This window comes from Pinus tabuliformis, chromosome 3_1 (genome assembly GCF_031772625.1).
Source record: "Pinus tabuliformis cultivar Carrire ecotype Pingquan chromosome 3_1, CPIR1, whole genome shotgun sequence".
NCBI classification, from domain to species: domain Eukaryota; kingdom Viridiplantae; phylum Streptophyta; class Pinopsida; order Pinales; family Pinaceae; genus Pinus; species Pinus tabuliformis.
This window is the reverse complement of record NC_142301.1, coordinates 274,658,232-274,676,771: the sequence shown is the minus strand read 5'-3', so window position 1 is coordinate 274,676,771 and position 18,540 is coordinate 274,658,232. Positions and strand designations below refer to the sequence as shown.

Sequence of the window (18,540 nt, the reverse complement as noted above, 5' to 3'; positions counted from 1 at the left end):
ACACAACTATATTATTGTAGTTGTGGACTATTTTATGAAATGGGCCAAAGCTCTTCCTACCTACAGCATCGATGGAGAAACTGCAGTGCTATTCCTGTTCAATCAGGTCATCTGTCATTTCGATGTACCCTGCACAATCGTTACAGACCATGGATCTCACTTCCAGAACCATATGATGTCTGACTTAACGTCACTGCTTGGTTTTCGTCAGGATCAATCATCCTCCTACTACCTTCAAGCTAATGGTCAAGTGGAAGCCATAAATGGCATCTTAAAAACCATGATCTAGAGATTGGTAGGAAACCATAAAACCAATTGGCACCGAATGTTATATTTGGCACTATGGGCATACCGGACTTCAGTAAAAACTGCCACGGGCTTTACACCCTTTCAACTGGTGTACGGCCTAGAAGCAGTTCTACCCATTGAGTGTCAGATCCCTTCCCTAAAACTAGTCGTTGAACTCCTACCCAGCACTACTGCCGAAGAAGAATGCTTACTATACCTTAATCAGCTGGACGAAACCCGTCGAGATGCCGAATTGGCACTCGAGGCTCACAAGTGCCGGGTAAAGTCCCAATATGACAAAAAGGTTAAGCTTCGTTCTTACCAAGAGGGCGACCTTGTGTTGCTCTATGATAAAAAACATGATCTCTTGGGGGCAAGCACGCTTCAACCCTTATGGCTAGGTCCCTATGTCATCAAGAAAGTCCTCTCCAAAGGTGCATATGAACTGCAGGGGAAGGAGTCCCGCTAAAGGAGCCCAGAAATGGAATCTATCTCAAAAATTATTACCCCTAGTATTGCACTCGGCATGTGCTTTGTAACATTACATAAACATTCCAAAAACAAAAAATACTATAGAGCACTTTTGAGATATTTTATTGCTCTTTAAAAAATATAAACATCTCTGAGTTTTATCATTGAGCTCATTAAATCTATGCGACGATAGTTAGAGCACATTTTGTGATATTTTATTGCTCTTTAAAAAATATAAACATCTCCGAGTTTTCATTGTCAAACTCGTTAAATATATATGACGATGATCTGAGCAAACTCTTTTTTGATCTTTTTCTAGCTCATTCAACTAAAAAAGACCAAGGGAACATTTCTTTTTAGGCTCTTTTTTCTCGCTCTTTAAAACTGAAAAAATCCTGAGCTTTGTCTTTAGGCTCATCAAACTTTATAAAGATGACCTGAGCATTCTTTTAGGTACTTTTCTCACTCGTTAAATTGAAAAATCCCAAGTTTTTGTTAGTGGGCTTAAAAGCATACGGCCGCAACCAGAGCATGTTCTTTTTTGGGACCATTTCTCGCTCTTAAATCAAAAAATCCCCAAGTTTTCCCCTCCTTCGAGCTCGTAAAACTATGAAGAAAGGATGAGACATTATTTTCCGTCTTTTTCTCGCTCACTAAACTAAAAAAGATACCCTGAGTTTTCTTCATTTGACTCATTAAAATTTTTTATGAAGGTATTGATTTTGTCGTCACGTGACTCATTAAAAATTCACGACGAAAAACAGGTTTAGTCCGTCACCTCATACTCGTAACAAAATGAGGTCGACATCTATTGAAAATAGGTTTCTCTTTATCTGGGTTCAATACATTAACTAACGGAAAAGTAACCGTTCCAGGTATACTATTAACCTTTTGTCACACCTGGTTAACAACTATGACAAAGGGACCACCATGGAGTTTCACTTTACGATCTTTTCAAACTCTCTAAATATGAAAAGACCATCGAGTTGTCTAGTCTGGAATCTTTAAATTAAACAGACAAGATATAGAGTCGTTCTTTTTACGATACTTTTCAGACTCTTAAAACATGAAAAAATCGACGAGTTTTCCTGTCTAGACTCATTAAACTAATCAGATAGGGCAAAGAGTCGTTCTTTTTGCGATCCTTTTCAGACTATTTAAAAATGAAAATATCAATGAGTTTACCCGTCTAGACTCATAAAATTAATCAAATGGGGAAAGTGGACAATACAACTGTATTCTGTATTTGAAAGCGTAGTTTGGCAGTAGTCGTTCCCTTGAACATGGCACTCCCTCAGATAAACCTCCTTTTGATGACCTCTCAGTATGAACCCTACCATCCTATGAGTTTTAGCCTATATACCCCGATGTAATTGCATCTCTGTATCCTAAGACTTTATAGTGTTCATGAGTCTAGTGTTGTCTGGTTAAAACCGTTGTCGTACCTTCTATTGTTCAAGGGTTACCCATTTGTTTCCTCCATCAACCGATCAAACATATCCTTTCATCGTGCCCTTTGTTGTTTAGACCCAAATGCTCAAAATATTCCTCAAAAAATAAAATCATTCTTGTCCCATTTCGTGTCGATTGATGTAGGACACATTATTGCCTACCTTTCGACAGGTTTCTTCCTATCGACTTCAACACTCTATCTGGGAAGATAACCCAAAAACACATTCAATGCCTTCGTACTTGCAGACATTAGTGGTAGGTTTCCTTGTGCTTGGTCAGGGGTTCTCATTATTGGCTCCTAATCAAGTGATTCTATGGGTGTTCAATGACAAAGACATTTTTCACACTCATTAGATTGCATTGTGCATCTTGGAGACCATCACCATTATCGGTGGCCTTCCTCACGTCTCTTAACGGTCTCCATTATTGATTGGTAATCAGACGATTTTGTACATGTTCGACATCAACACATATATTCACATGTATCGATCTATGCTGTTCGGTGAAGTGGAAATCAAGACCTTGGGTAAACCCTTGCCTCATTCAGCCTTGTTTCCTCACCCAAGTTGAAGATATTTTTTTTTGGAGATAGTTGCTTCAGGGTGATTCTATTATGACACTGGATCTGCATTGTGCTTATCAGCAACCAGTATTGTCATATCTCCTTAAGAAAATTACTCTTACATAGCTACTAAGCATGGGAATGCTCGACTCAAGACATGATTTTAATAGTTTTATATATATGTTTTGTATCAGGATTTCCTTCCCGCCCAAAGCTTTTCTCTCTCTCTACATTTTGACTGGAAAAATTATAGTTTCAGTCAAGTATTTCGGCCATCATCTCTGCGTCTGATCTCATACTTTAGGGGGCATCTGTTATACAACAAAATGACCTCCTCATCAACTCAGAGGTGAAAGACATGATGACTGAAGCAAAGACCACGATTGCAGGCCTTGATTCCACACTAACGCTGGTTACACACTGAAAACCTACTTTATAAAGCTTGTTACCAAGCCTAAGGGTGTGTTAGTGACCCTACTAACTTAAGTTGTTAGATCAGGGGCAGCATTAGTGAAACTAAGGGAAGTTCAATGGGTCAAACCAATGAATTGACTCACAAATATCTAGATATTTATCCCTAAATTTTCTCAAGAAAAGCAAGGAAACATCCAAAATCGAGATATTTGGAGGATTTCTCATCTAAGAAAAGAAGGCAAATGCGAAAGAGCTTAAAAGTAGAGAAAGTTCATTTCTTTTTCCCCAGTGAACTCTATGAGGAACTTGGCAACACTAACTCAATTGCTATATAAGCAAGGTGAGGGTGATTGTGAAAGGGGTCAGAACATTTGAAAGGATAGCCTACGAAGCTATTGTGAACTTTCACATACTTGAAGAAGTGAGCTAGAAGAGAGAGAGAGAGAGAGAAGCGGAAGGGGCAAAGGAAGACTGATACAACGGATGGTTGTAATCACTCTTCCATTATTAATACATAACTGCAGTTGTGTTCCCTACTCCATAGTGTTGGTAACATTGTCCATTAAGTGGTTCATTCAATACTTGTTTAGATGAGTAGTTTGGTTGTATGCAAATAGATGTTCATTGTGCATTCATATATTAGTTTTCAAGATTGTATGCTGTGATTGTGCTTGCCTTTCCTTTGTGTAGGAATTGGTTTGGAGCTGGCTTTGAGGAAGTTCTTCTTGGCTACATTGCGATCTCCAAACAAATCCAGAAGGAGACTTGAGGTAGTCCTCTTTCCATACTTTGTTAACTGATATTTGATAGATGAACATGTGTATAACTTGGTAGCTTCTGTAGATAATCTTATAGTCTGTCAAAGGTCTCGGGAAGGCCTTTGAGGGTAGTTTTCATTCTCCATACACCGTGCATTTTACCCCATAGTAGCTGGCAACAGAGTGATGCTTGTTCCTGAAGTGACTTCGTCAGGGTACTGTCTAGGCCTACTAGAAGTGAAGCAGAACCAGAGATGAAACTAAAACTATAACATTTTATTTTACTTGTGCATCTATATACCCATCATCCCCAATCGAAACAACTCAGTTTGACTTGTCTTGGTATGTGTGTTGTCGATAAATAGACTGGTAGGGACTACATCTTTAACTCAAGCTAGTGAAGAAGCTATGATAACCGAAGATTTGAACAATAATTCTGGAAGAGTTAGACTCTCTTTGCATGAGACAAGGTCCATACATAGAGTTGGAGTTTACCAGTGTGTTACCAATGTTGTAGTGGCTACAACCACCTTCCAAAAATTTTCCCATACTTCATTTTGGAGCCTCCCTTCTAAAATCATAGCAGCTCATCTTGCACTCATCCAAGTACTTGTGCTTTGATTGAGGCTCATCCTTTGCATCAGGGCCTATGTTTTCTCACTTGGTTTACTGTCTAACACACAAGCCGATCTCTTGACTTGGTCTTGATCCAGTTCCAAGCTTTCCTTAGAAAACCGTGTAATCCTTGAGGGCAACTAGTCTTTCTCTCAGGAATTGCACAATTGAAGCTAATAGTGAGCCTTGAGCTCAAGAATTGTGCAACACTAAATGACAACCAACCTTGAGCTGGGAAATTGTGTAGAACATGAGAGGCTACCCAAAGCCATTCAACCCATAGATTGTGCATAACCAACTATGCTCAGAAACTGCTCAGTGCATGAACCAAAGAGTTGCTCAGTCCTTCCCAAAACTACACAATATTTTCGAGCAATGCATGGCATTTTTTCTTGAAAACAAAAGAAAACTAAAGGGAAAAAATAATACCTAGGAAGTAGGGATTTATTTCTAGTTTCCTGAAGGTTACACATTGTTATTCGTAGAAGTTTCCACCAAGTGTCTCTTTGGTCCTTGATCTCAGGCATGCGCATCATGAATTCCAATTTTTCTCAATTCTTTGTAATGGATGCCTCTAGATCTCATTTGTACATTCAATCATAAATTTCTAGCATTCTTAAGGAAATCAGGGAGCTTTCATAGCATTGTCATCGCTTTTGGGGTGAGTTTTTCTTTTCTTGTCTTTTTCCACTCTTTCTGTTGCATTTTGTGGTTTGACTTGTGAGAGGTTTCCCTTATTTCTTTGAAATACTGTTGGAATTTTAACTTGTTTTATCTTGTATAAGTGTTGTTTCAAGTTTTATATTGCCTTTCCCAAGTGTCGCATGTGTTTTCCTATTTTTGCATCAATGGTCACCATTGCGGTGACTCTATTCACATGCTTCGTTTTCCTTCAGTTTAATTGATTTTTGTACTTTTTTTACATGCATGCATAAACACTTAGTCATATATACACCCAACATCACATCATCCTTCAAATTTGCTTGATTTTCACACTCCCCATGGGCAGATCCGGGCTCCCCTTGCTCAGATCTCACACTTCACTACATGCACTATGCAATTTAGGAGCTCAAGGCCTCTGCTTCGGTTTATGGAATTATGAAAATCCTCCCTTTTCATAGCTTCAACTGTGCAATGTGCAGTTCTAGGTGCCAATCTCCCAGCTTGGCCACTGAGACTGTGCAAAGCGCAATCTCCCCTAGGCCCTGGCCTAGACTGAATTGCGGATTGTGTAGTTGCAGTCATCAAGCTTCCACACTAACTGTTGGGACTACATAGTACCTAGTTCCCACAGTCAGCCATTCACCCCTATCAGTCAAAATTGTGCAATCCCTCTCATGAGATGCCTTGATCAGTACTTTACCATGCTGTGTAGTTAGATTTGTAAGAGCTAATATTTGCTTTCCATGAGTGGCATTTCTATGCCACAGGTACCACACTCATGAAGAACTTCTCTCCAGTAGTCATTGTACCATGGCACCAAAAAGAGTTGCTTCAATAGAGACCACTAAAAGCATCACTAGGGAAGTAGTTGAACAAGCATCAGTTTACTCACCAATTTATGTAGACACTCAACTGTTGAGAGAGGAAGATTCAATACTAATATGCCAACAAGTTCATCAATAGTGGAAGAAGGCAGAAATCTAGTAGAAGATGAGGGAAAGAGGAAATTCCTAGCATAAGAAAGGGAGAAAAAATCTACAGAGAAAAAATGGTTTCAATCTTCATGCAAACATCTTTGGTAACAGAAGCGAAAGGAAGCAGAGGACTCAAATAGCAGAGCAGAGGAAGAGAGAAAAGCAGAGCTTGTAGGTAGCATAACTGAGATCACAGCAAGTAGAACAAGAATCGATGGAAGGATGGGAGATAAGGAGGAAAGAACAAGAGAGAAGCATAAGTAGGAAGAAGAACAAAGGCAAGCCATAATGACCGAGCAAACAATGCCAATATAGGTTGATGAGCCAGAGTGACTAGCAGCTGAGGAAGAGAGTGAACAAATGCAGGTTCCCTCACCAATGCTAGACACAAGAACCAAGTCCAGCAATATATCGATGAGTATGTGGAGCATCTAAGACGAGAGACTACCAGAGAAAACTCAAAGTTGAATGAACATAACATGCAAAAGTACATTAGTGGCGCTATCAAGGTCAACACCATGCTGCTCATGCTTCAGAATGAGTTGGATATAGGTTCCAAGACCATATACCTGGATGCCATGGAGGCAAGAGTCTACTTTCAGGAAGACATCGTCAGGTAGTTTTGGGACACCATCATGCAGTACCAAGCTTGGGATCAATATGTGGCCGAGAAACACTAAGTGGAGATTATCGAGTTGTTATTTCCCCAAACATTAGATTCATAGTGTTTTGTCTTGTTAGGATGTCTCTAGCCTATTTTTTCTCACATGGGTACATGTGTAAAATGTAATATTATTTGTAAGTATGTTGTAAGTTAAATTCCAAGTGTCATTAACAGAATGTGAAAGGTCATTATGTTATGTAATGAGTTATTTGTAAAGACGTTAAATTGTCATGAGGGTAGTCAAAGAGTCACAAAGGGGAATGCCAAGGGTCACACCACCCTTTGTTATAAATAGAACCTCATAAATGAGAGAAGGGGCTTTCGGGAGCCAATCTTTTGGCTAGGCTTGGGAGTATTATGACGAGCCTTGGCTTCTCCACAGCGTAGAGTGAGTATACTTATTTAGAGGAGAAATTTTTGTTAACTGTAATGTTCCACTATTGAGGCTGGTGGTCGCCAATGGTGTATGTATGGATGGAACTCTCACTTATAATAATAATATCAGATCCAACACACTTGCATGCATATGTTGTTATTGTAGTTGGAATATTCTAGTTTCTTTAGCAATATATGTTGTTTAACTTACGCATTTTCTTATGAACTACTTTATATGCAATTGTATGAATCATGTTGAATGTGATTTTTTAGATTAATCCTTCACTTTAATTTGTGGACTATTCCACATTTTAGCTTGTGATGTCATTCCGCTTGTGTGTTCCTTTCAAGTTGCATATTATTACAAGATTCTAAGGGGTGCACTTCCCTTCCCCTTCCATGTGTCAGAACCTTCATGCATCGCCCTTTGTTCTCCATGGGGTCACACACTTTCTCTCACCCAAATTTATCATACTTACCTCTATGCACTACCGCAGGCAAGGCATTAAACTACCACCCACTGCCGGGACTTCTACTCCAAATGGTTTGAGGTCTATTTGGGACTTCATATCAGGGAGATCCCCTAAATGTTGGTGACTCCAACGTCGTCAACAACTTCATATATTATTTCCCACATATTATTTACCATAGATGATTTTCCCATCCTTGTGACTAATACATTTCCTTAATACATCATTGTTCCTTTTGCAACATGCTTTGTATCCATCATTATATTTCTACCTTAAAGGGATAGTGATGCTTAGGCACTTCCTCTTCCTACTAGTGTCATTCCTCACTTTTTGGCTTCATGTTTATGTGATAATTATTGTTTATTTTTCTTTGAAATTCATTCAATATCTTTAGAAGTTGAGTATTTATTTGTTTCTACTCTTCTTGATCCCTTATCAACCTTTTATTCCTTAATTTATAGACCTACACTTCCTTGAATGAGAACTTCATTATCTCAACCAACTCTACAAGCTCCTCCCTACTTCTACATCCATTCATCCCTAAAACTATATTCTATAATAGACCCACACAATATTTTTTTGTGAAATATAATATACTTGTTACTAATCCCTTAACATAACACTCTCTCCTTTAGTGTTTTCCTATTCATCAACAATACTATATTATTAAAACATGGCTCATTTTTATTATTGAGTTGTTTCAATTCCAATTTATTTCCAAAACATTATGTATGAACCATCATGAAATATATAGAGCCTTTCATACTCAATATTCCCATCTGTCATGCATCACTATCCTTTGGAAATCATTTCCCCCAAAAAAAAACTATTTTGGAAGTCCTTCATATTAAAAAATTCACACTATTCACTAAACCAAATGTAATTTATTCTATAACTTTCTAAATCTTACCTAGGGAATGTAAACCTTCAACAAGATTTCATATAAATTCCATTTCCAATGGATCTAATTACAATTAGTTTAATTTATAAGATGAACTTGATGCATTTATGAATTTTCCATTTCTACTTAAATGTGCCCTTTACTCATTGGGACAATTAATATTAGAAACTAATTTTTGTCACATACAGAAGAAAATATGGTGAGTATCAGAGAAGCCTTTATATCATGCACTAATGGTATTCTTGTTTAAGAGTCCATAACAACTTTTAGATTCAATATCTAGTGCTCCCAAAAACACTACCTCACAAATGGAGCAAAACTATAGAAATTTAAGTCAAACAAATTTGTCAATCTTGATGAGTAGGAAAAATCTAAAGTAAATACGTATTTTTGGATTTTTTTATCTAGAGTCCATTTCCCCCTCTAAATATCTCTAGAATTCATCACTAGTGGCCTAAAATAGTGGATATTTCCTTGTTTGGGCACATTCACTCCAAACCCTTTCAATTTAACCAAAATGTTGATTGAGTATATTCATCCCTACTTATTGGACACCATATAAAAAAATTTATATTTATTTGGGTTCCTCTCACTAAGCATCACCCTATTCTTCAAAAACCATTAATTTGGACTTTTGGAAAATTTAGGCTAGTGTCCTGTTGTAGCCACTACAACACCACCCAAATTTTGGGCATATTCAAACTTTTGGGTACCCCACCACTCGCCCCAAGATTTTATGGTCTTGATAGGGCCCCCAACCAGGTTTCTCTCCCCGTGAATTTTGCCTATCCAACCCCCTTTTGTGTTCCCACTCACATTTCATACATTGCATCCACACACCATGTTTCATCTCAGACATATGCCTTAGGACCGCATTAGGATTTCGAAGGTTGATGGATTTATTAATGCATCAAGAGCCTCATGATTTTGGAGCCCATCTAAGAAAACGTACATGCAATTTGGCTTTTCAAACGATGGACAGTTTTGAGGTTTGGGCAAAACCCTAAATGGGAAAAGGTGATCCCCCCCAGTTTTGACCTAATTCACATCCCGTTGAGAGTGTGTTCCCATCGGCATTATCGGTCATCATGGAAGAAGTTGTTGCATGTCATAGAACCCTCGGTTCATGATTGCATGCACATTAAGATTTTTATCAAGGCTTTTGTTCCAATGGATATTCAAAACCCTAGATCGTGGTAACCTATAGTCCAACCATCATAAATTTTTCAAGAGACTCGATCTATGAGTGCATCATCCCTTGAGCATCATGTGTTATCAAAATCAATTGTAATTAATAGATCTATGAAAGCACCAGGATATTAAGTTGGCTTCCAAACTTAAACATAATTTTAGTAACTAATATAACTTATAACATCTTAATTGGGATCATTTATTATTCAAGCTTATCAATGAATTAGTGTATTGATTCATTTTATGTTCACAAGAAAATGTCACTATTGCGAGATAACTTATCTTTTATTCTCGTCTTCTTTTTCAGGATGCCCTAGAAGTACCTCAGACTATTGCTACAATGGCACAAGTAGTCCCTAGGCATGACTTCGCTAAAATTCTCTGATGTCAAGAGTTCCTTAATATGTGGCATGGTGGATGTTTAAAATTATAAATGCGTTATGTTTTGGAATGTGAGTCATCATGATGCACCCAAAAGTTGTATGGGCAGTCTCTTCACTCAGAAAATCATAAAAATCAAATAAAACTAATCTCAAATGTGGGCTTGAAAGGTTTTGACAAGGAGGGAACATATGTGGGGAAGATTGTTTGGTTAATATACCTACATATATTAGGCATAATGGTGGCTTCTGTATGGATATATGTTGAAACAACTTCGCCACCACCATTTTCTCTCAACCTTAATCATTATGACAAAGAGGTAAGACAGCGCTAGTCATGGGGTAATGGTTAAACTACCTCCCATTAAAAAAACGCACTGATATGCATCACACTCAAGGTCATCAAAAAGTTTTGGTGATGCAATTAACAGTGGGTGGCCCAGTGATTTGAAACCACACCTTTAGAAGGAAAAGGTTCAGGCATCACGTTGAAGAGTTTCTTTTTTCTTTTTTTTTAGTTGACCACCAGGTTTGACTCCTCAAAAGAATATCAAGCTGCCAGGGATGATCAAGAGTGGGCACAATGTAATCGATGTTTAGATTTGCCAATCACGATTAAACTATAATGCAGCATGGAATAACTTCAAAAATTCAAGGCCTTGCTTGCCTATATAGCAGTAGCCTTGCCTTTTCTGAGTGAGTTAGCTGTATGGTTTAGCTAGGGCCGATTCATCTTGATGTCAATGGACCATCCCAAAGACAAAGTTCTTATGCTTCAAAGACTTCAATCGCTTGCAAACTGTCAAGTTGTCTTGATTGAAACATAACATGAATTAGCTTTCATGATCGAGGTTGAGATTTTGGCGTGACAGTCGCAACAACTGAGCAAGTTGTGAATTCGAAGGAGTCGATGCTCAGAGATGAAGTTATAAATGTGACTTGTGACCATGTTGCTTCTCTGAGTTGTAAGGCCACAATTTTAGAGCCTTAAACAAGTGCTGGAAGTGCAACTTCGCTCCAGATGCGACTGGGCAACTAATGGTCGCTAAGTCACACTCAAAGACCTCAAGTGCGTAGCCATAAATGTAACCAGTGTTAAGTTGGGACTTTGCAACCTCCAATGAGTCGCAGTTCCACCAGGTCACATCATCATATTCTTATATCTTAGGGAAGGCAGTTGAAGGATACGACTATTTTATAGCGCGACTGTGTGACCTTCCAGAAGTCACAAACTACCTCACATATCAACTTTCCTCCCAAAGGTCACATTTTTTCAGCAGATCATGAGGTTGTCGAATTGCTTCAAGTCGCATTTCCAAATGGGATTGATTTAATGATTGTGAGGCTGCAGGACCCATGCTTGGGTCATGAAGATGACATTATTTGATTTGAATAGGGTCTTCTCAAACCGTTTTGAGATGTTGCATGGGGCAGTGGAAAACGAGCATTATGCATTTTTTCCCTTAAAATAATTATGAGAAGATGCAGCAACCATGAGACAAAAGAAATCATGAAGTAAATAAAGGACAAACAATGTCCGCCTACGGGTGCACTGGTTACAAATCATCTTTTGGATAACATTAACAGTGGAAATGGGAGATATTATCAATGTCCAAATGACAAGGGAGTAATAGAATGACTGTGCAACAATCTTCTTGATGCAGTTTTCTTTTATTCGGAATAGTGGAAGTTACATTACCAATTTTTCTTATGAAATGATATTCCCATTAACTACTGTAATATTTGAATTATGGATGAACATATATGCCATTGAGAAGAAATTTCCATAGTCATCCAACATCAAATTCCAAGGAGTTGGCCACATGCATTAGAGTGTTGGATCTTGAAGCCCGAGAAGATATATATCACTTAGCATTGCATTTCCTCTATAGAAGATAGCAAATGCCTTGGGTCTTTCACCCTAAAACACCTCTTGATGATTGATTAGAGCAAGGAGATATATGGATGGTCCTTTCAAGAACTATTGTAAGCATTTTGGAGCCTAGAGACACCCCATAGAGATGGCATTAATTGATTGCACTGTAGCACAGGATAAGACTATCTAGGGGTCCAAATTTGTTTTCGGTTTTCCTGATTATTGTTATTTATTTATCTCTTGTTACCTATAAGGTGTGGTGCTGCAATTATCATCATGTTTAACTATGGTTACTGTCTTACACGGTACATGAGGGCATGGACTCCGACCTTTGAGGAGAGATCTAGGGTTACATATGGGAATACCTGCAGCTAGGATGTCTAACCAGTAAATAAGTGAGCTCAGGATGGTTGATTGAGATACAATGGCAACCACAATGGCATTTCGTGCAACCAAGGAACCACACAATTTGGTCTTGTACTCTGGAAACCGCCTTAGTGATAAGAATTCTAGGGTCTACAAGAACCCTCTACATCTTCTTCTTTTTATCATAATGTAAATGTTATCCTATGATGCCAGTAGTTAAGCTGAGAGAAATTAAACCTGTACTAGGTAGTAGGAATGAGAGAGTAGTGAGGAAGCTCAAGAGGCATGAAGGTAGTTGAAAGGGCACGAGGGATGGCCAAAGGTCACAGTAGGTAAAAAGTCACCTGAACTCTATAAATGTGCCCTCATCCCTCACTTAAATGGACTTTAGCACTTGATTTTAGGCCAATAGAGATAGTTGATTGATGCTTGAGAGCTAAGGCCACTCAACTCTTGGTAACTAGGAGAGTGGGTTTGCAGTAGGGCTGGGGTTTTGATACCAAGCGATGGTATGAATAGTCTATGTTCCACTACTGGGTATTGACCAGTTGCATGATATGTATTTGAAGTTGAAGCAATATAAATAAGATGTTTTCTCTTCCATTTGCACTAATTCCCATGCTGACTCATGGTGGTTGTATTAGCTGTCTAGTACCTCACCATATCTGTATGAGTGCTTTCATATACGCAAGATGTTATGTACTGATACATAGTGGTTGCATGTATGTTTCACTTTAGAATCTGTGTTCACTTGTTCCTTGCCATGTCGGTGACCTATTGTGAACTACTTCGCAATTGAGCTCTGACATGTTCTTGTTTATTATGTCTGATGGGGTTTTAGCTAACTAATTGCCCTCATCATTCATCTCTTCTTATCGTTGTTGTGATTTGTTTAAACCTCTTTCTACAATTTGTCAATCTTGGTTTGATTTTGTTTCGCTGCCCGAGCACTTCATTCTCACCCTACTCTGGCAACTTCTTATTTGATAACCAAGAGCAGAAAACATTCATGGTGGGTTCCCACATATCAGATGGGGCTCCTATCCCAAACGATGTGAGGTCTAATTGGAACTTCACACTGGGGAGACCCCTAAGTCATTGGTGGTACATTTTGGCCCGTCAACAAATTGGCACTAAAAGGAGGGCCAGACGACAAGCTAAGCCCTTGGGAGCATGTAGTTTAGTCTCATATCTATTAATGGCTCAGACCAGAATCTTTCTCCTGGGGTGTTTATCTGGTTTGTCTATTTTCCGATTTTCCATCCCCCACGAGCAGCTCCATCACTTGTCTTAGTTAAAGTTTGATGGTAAGGATGAAACAACTTTAATCGAGCACATTTGTGATTTCCTCAAGTTTTGTGAATCTTTTGAGATCGACGATGAAGAGTTTGCTTTTGCATTTCTCTCCTTCACCCTTGAAGGTTGTGCCAAGCAATGGTGCCACGCATTGCCAACAATGTCCATTCATTCGTTCGAGAAACTCGTTAGTAAGCTCCAACAAGAATTTGATAGGTACGATTTCCAAGATATGTTAAAGAGGGTAAATGAGCTTAGGATGAAGCCTGAGGAACCTTTAGAGGGCTTTGCTTTCAGATTTGTGCATCTTTGTTTTGAATTTCCTGAAAGTGATATTGACTGGGTGTATTTGAATATAAATTTTCAATGGTTGGTTCTCGTTTCTTTACAACATTTTCAATTAGAAACAAGTCCTATTTCACATGAGTATCATCATAATTTGTAGATTACAAAGTGTCCAGATTCTTCCTGTAATTTTGTTTGGCCTATCTCTTTGAATCTGGAACAACCTCAAACCCCCAAGGAAGTGATTACTATTTGTGGGATTTCTAATGGTTGAAATGATGAACAGTGCTTTCTGGGAAATGGATCTAATGGTCTCACCTCTAAATCCCTCACACATTCTTTTGGTTTTGAATATGAAAATAACATAACATCTCTTCCGATCAAATCCATTCAACATACGTCGCACTATATCACGAGACCTCATTCAGCTATACATGATGGTGTTGGTCTTGTCTCAAGTAATTATTTTCTTATCAAATCCACAGAACACATCAGGCCTGTAAATCTGTCTTGCTCTTTGGTGAACATAAATGGGTAGGATGTGAGTTTGAGTTTGATCAGTGCTCCTTCATCTCACCCTATTCATCCATTCTACCCTGATTTAGTTCATGGGTCTACTTCACCGGTGGTTCCTTCAGATCATTCATACCTTTATCTTACCCGTGTTGATTGCAATGATGTGCATGGGGGTGAGGTTTCACAGTTAAGGGATGCAGAGTCTAAATCCCTTATGCCTGATCTTTGCCACTCACATTCTTTAACAGGCAAAGAAGAGGGCCCTACATCTCATCTAGCTCAAGTTGGTTCCCTCATTAATCTCTCTTCCCCACCAAGCCAAGAAGAGCCTTATGTATCAGATACCCAACTTGATCAAACTGGTGGTTTCAACGATTCTCATTTTGTTGGATATATATTCGCTCATGCCTCTGGTGATTATCCTATGAAGCCACCAAAGTTTTTTTACCCACCTTTTAAAACTTTAGGGAATCATCTAGAAGTTGAGGCACTTTATATGCCACTGATGGTTATGTCAGGTTCTCATGTTCCTGATGAGACCCCTGAACCAAGTCGACTTAGGGTTTCTAAAATTATGGTTTCTACACATCAGGGTCCTCACAACATTTTCTCACTAGATGCGATCTCATCTTGGAAACCCTCTGATTTGAGAAATGTCTCTCTAAGAAAATATTTCCATCACATTTCAACTGATGTGCATCAACCTCTATATCCTAATTTTTTTGCTGAAGGAAGTGCTTTGGCCATTGTCTCAAATCTTTTTTATTGTCTCCCAGCCAATACAATTTGTCAACATACGCAATCAAATGATACCTTTCAATCTCCTATGTGGAAAGGGGCCAATCGCATGATCTCCCCTTTGCCTGACACTCTTGCAGTTGATTCAGTTCATTCTCGGGAATCTAAAGAGTCTCATTTGTCGAGTTGTCGATCTATAAATATTCAGACAATGAATCCCATCCACAATATTTTCACTGATAGTTGTCCAGTCACAACCAACAATAACTGTATACACCCATCTACAAATCTTGCAAAGCTACCAATATTGGATGGCGTGTCATTTCAAGGTTTAGAGGTCAATCAGGATGATGAGGCACTTCAGCTTCAGCTAATGGTTATGTCAGGTCCTCACGTCCTTGACGTAGTCCATGAACAATTTCAAACTAGGGTTTTTGAAATTAGGGTTTATGTGTTTGAATCCTCAGGGATCTCAGTTACACCTGATAGGGGCCCCTCTTTTCAAGGTTATCAAGTTTATCATCCTCTACATCATGATAGGGTCGTTGATCGGATCAATCTAGCTCATTCCTTTACTAGCCGACAGCATCTTGCCTTACTTGCATTGGATTTAGGGTTAGGCATAAATGGATGTATGTTATGGTTGGATGACTATAAATTTCATACTTGTGGTTCAGTTTACCAGGATTGGGTTGCAGTTCGCCTTGAAAGGTCTTCTCTGACACATTTCCATGTAGGTGGATGTGATTTTCTTGCTATTGTGCATGCTTTACATGTAAACATGTTATGTTTTGCACAATTCTTTCCATAATTTCTAATTGTTGTCATCTTTGTTTTTGCAGGCTGGGAATTGCTGTGGTGGCTACATTGGAAGTTTGATTTCACATAACTTGGCTTATGCTTTGGTTAAATTAGGATATAGGGTTTTAGACTAGTTAGGTTTTAGTTTTTCTTAATAGTTGCTTGATTGGAATTTTCTTTATGATTTAAATTTGTCATGCTGCATTCTCTTTACTGTAGGTAGTTAGTTCCCTGCTTGTTTCTTTATGCACTCATGTCCTTGCATTTGTTTGTTGTTGAATAGCATTCATGAAATCTCTGCATATGCATTGCATTGGTCCTTTAATTGCAATTAGTTGATCTCTTCTGCACGTAGCATTACATTGCATCATTCACCACATCTGTAGCATTGCACCATACACCTGCCTTCTCACTCGGCACACACTCACCTTTGACCTAGCCTGGAATTTTCACCTATGTTGCATGCCGCTGCATGGGCCTTCATGAACCTAAAGATTGCAAAACCTGTGGTGCCATGAATTGCTTTCTCACACCTTTTTCTCTTACTCCAAGTGCATTGCTTCGACCTCTTCACACCGGTTTGTAAACCCTAGGAGAGTTTCTTGGTCACCTAGCCCTAGAACTAAAACCCTAGCCCTGTGATTATGTGAAGTTGTGATGGTTATGGGTAGCCTCTCTTAGAGCCAGTCATCAAATTCACATCCTGAATATCTCTCCTATGAGTCAAATTTATTAACAGGGAAAATATGAACAAATTGCTCATGGGGAACCCTAATCTGTTTAAATGACCTATACCCATAACCTGAACCTAGTGCCCGGCATGGTCTTGATTGTTTGAATGACTTGTGTTCTTTTTTTTACACTTGCTGACTGGAAATGAGATGTGAAACCTTGGCATGAGGGAAAACCTAAATTAGGATATCTCTTATTTTATGTCAAACAAGAAACAACCTCTCGTGCTCATAAAATAAGTCAAGATCCCTCCTTTGCCCTGGCACAATGAACACCTTGAAATAAGTGTAAATGCACACGTAAAAGAAAATGAAACCAAATAAAGGGTAAAGGATCAAGAAAGGCTTCCTGCATAGAGAGGTAATGCAATGACTCCATCGAGGTACTGACCAAGCTCACTGGCAGCGGACCAAGGTTTGTGATTTCTTGAAGTGACTCCACTGGGGTACTATCCATGCCCATTGGCAATGGAGCAATTCCAGAAACTTAATTTTAAAATTCTAAATACAATAAGCCCTTTGCCCTGTTATTTGCATCATCATCAACTACCAGCATGTGTGAACCATCAATGGGGTGTTGTTGACTGGAAAGACCTAACCGAGGCATGAGGGAAGGCATATCTGCAAAGGTCATGGCAATGCAAGAGGTGCCCCTAACATCTTTTCAATATTCCCTTGCATCATTATTCACACTCGAACTACTACAGGGTTTTGACAGAGATATTGGATTCTACCAGTGGTTTGCCAATTGTTGTAGCCGCTACAACACCACCCAAATTTTGGGCATATTCAAAATTTTGGGTACCCCACCACTTTCCCCAAGCTTTTAGGGTTTTGATAGGGCCCCCAACCAGGTTTCTCTCCCTGCAAATTTTTCCTATCCAACCCCTTTTTGTGTGCCCACTCACATTTTGTACATTGCATCCACACACCATGTTTCATCTCAGACATATGCCTTAGGACTGCATTAGGGTTTCGAAGGTTGATGGCTTTATTAATGCATCAAGAGTCTCATGATTTTGGAGCCCATCTGAGCAAACATACATGCAATTTATCTTTTCAAGCGATGGATAGTTTTGAAGTTTGGGCGAAACCCTAAATGGGAAAAGGTGACCCCCCCCCGGTTTCAACCTAATTCACATCTCATTGAGAGTGTGTTCCCATTGGCATTGTCGATCATCATGGAAGAAGTTGTTGCATGTCATAGAACCCTTGGTTCATGATTGATTCCTCATCTCGGCATGCACATTAGGATTTTTATCAAGGCTTTCATTCCAATAAATATTCAAAACCCTAGATCATGGTAACCTATAGTCCAACCATCATAAATGTTTCAAGAGACTCGCTCTGTGAGTGCATCATCCCTCGGGCATCATGTGTTATCAAAATCAATTGTAATTAATAGATCTATGAAAGCGCCAGGATATTAAGTTGGCCTCCAAACTTAAACATGCTTTTAGCAACTAATATAACTTATAACATCTTAATTGGGGTCATTTATTGTTCAAGCTTCTCAATGAATTAGTGTATTGATTCATTTTATGTTCACATGAAAATGTCACTATTGTAGGATAACTTATCTTTTATTCTTGTCTTCTTTTTCAGGATGCCCTAGAAGTACCTCGGACTAGTACTACAGTGGCACAAGTAGTCCCTGGGCATGAATTCTCTAAAACGATCTAATGTCAAGAGTTCCTTAATACATGGCATGGTGGATGTTTTAAATTATAAATGGGTTATTTTTTGGAGTTTG

General features: G+C 38.8%; 1 protein-coding gene across 1 annotated transcript; it reads left to right on the top strand.

Moving 5' to 3' along the window:
• The first annotated feature begins 325 nt into the window (after positions 1 to 325).
• On the top strand, positions 326 to 757 carry LOC149186856 (uncharacterized). Its single transcript, XM_089409477.1, has one exon. The coding sequence runs from the start codon at positions 326 to 328 to the stop codon at positions 755 to 757; it is 432 nt and encodes a 143-aa protein (XP_089265603.1).
• Positions 758 to 18,540: the final 17,783 nt, after the last annotated feature.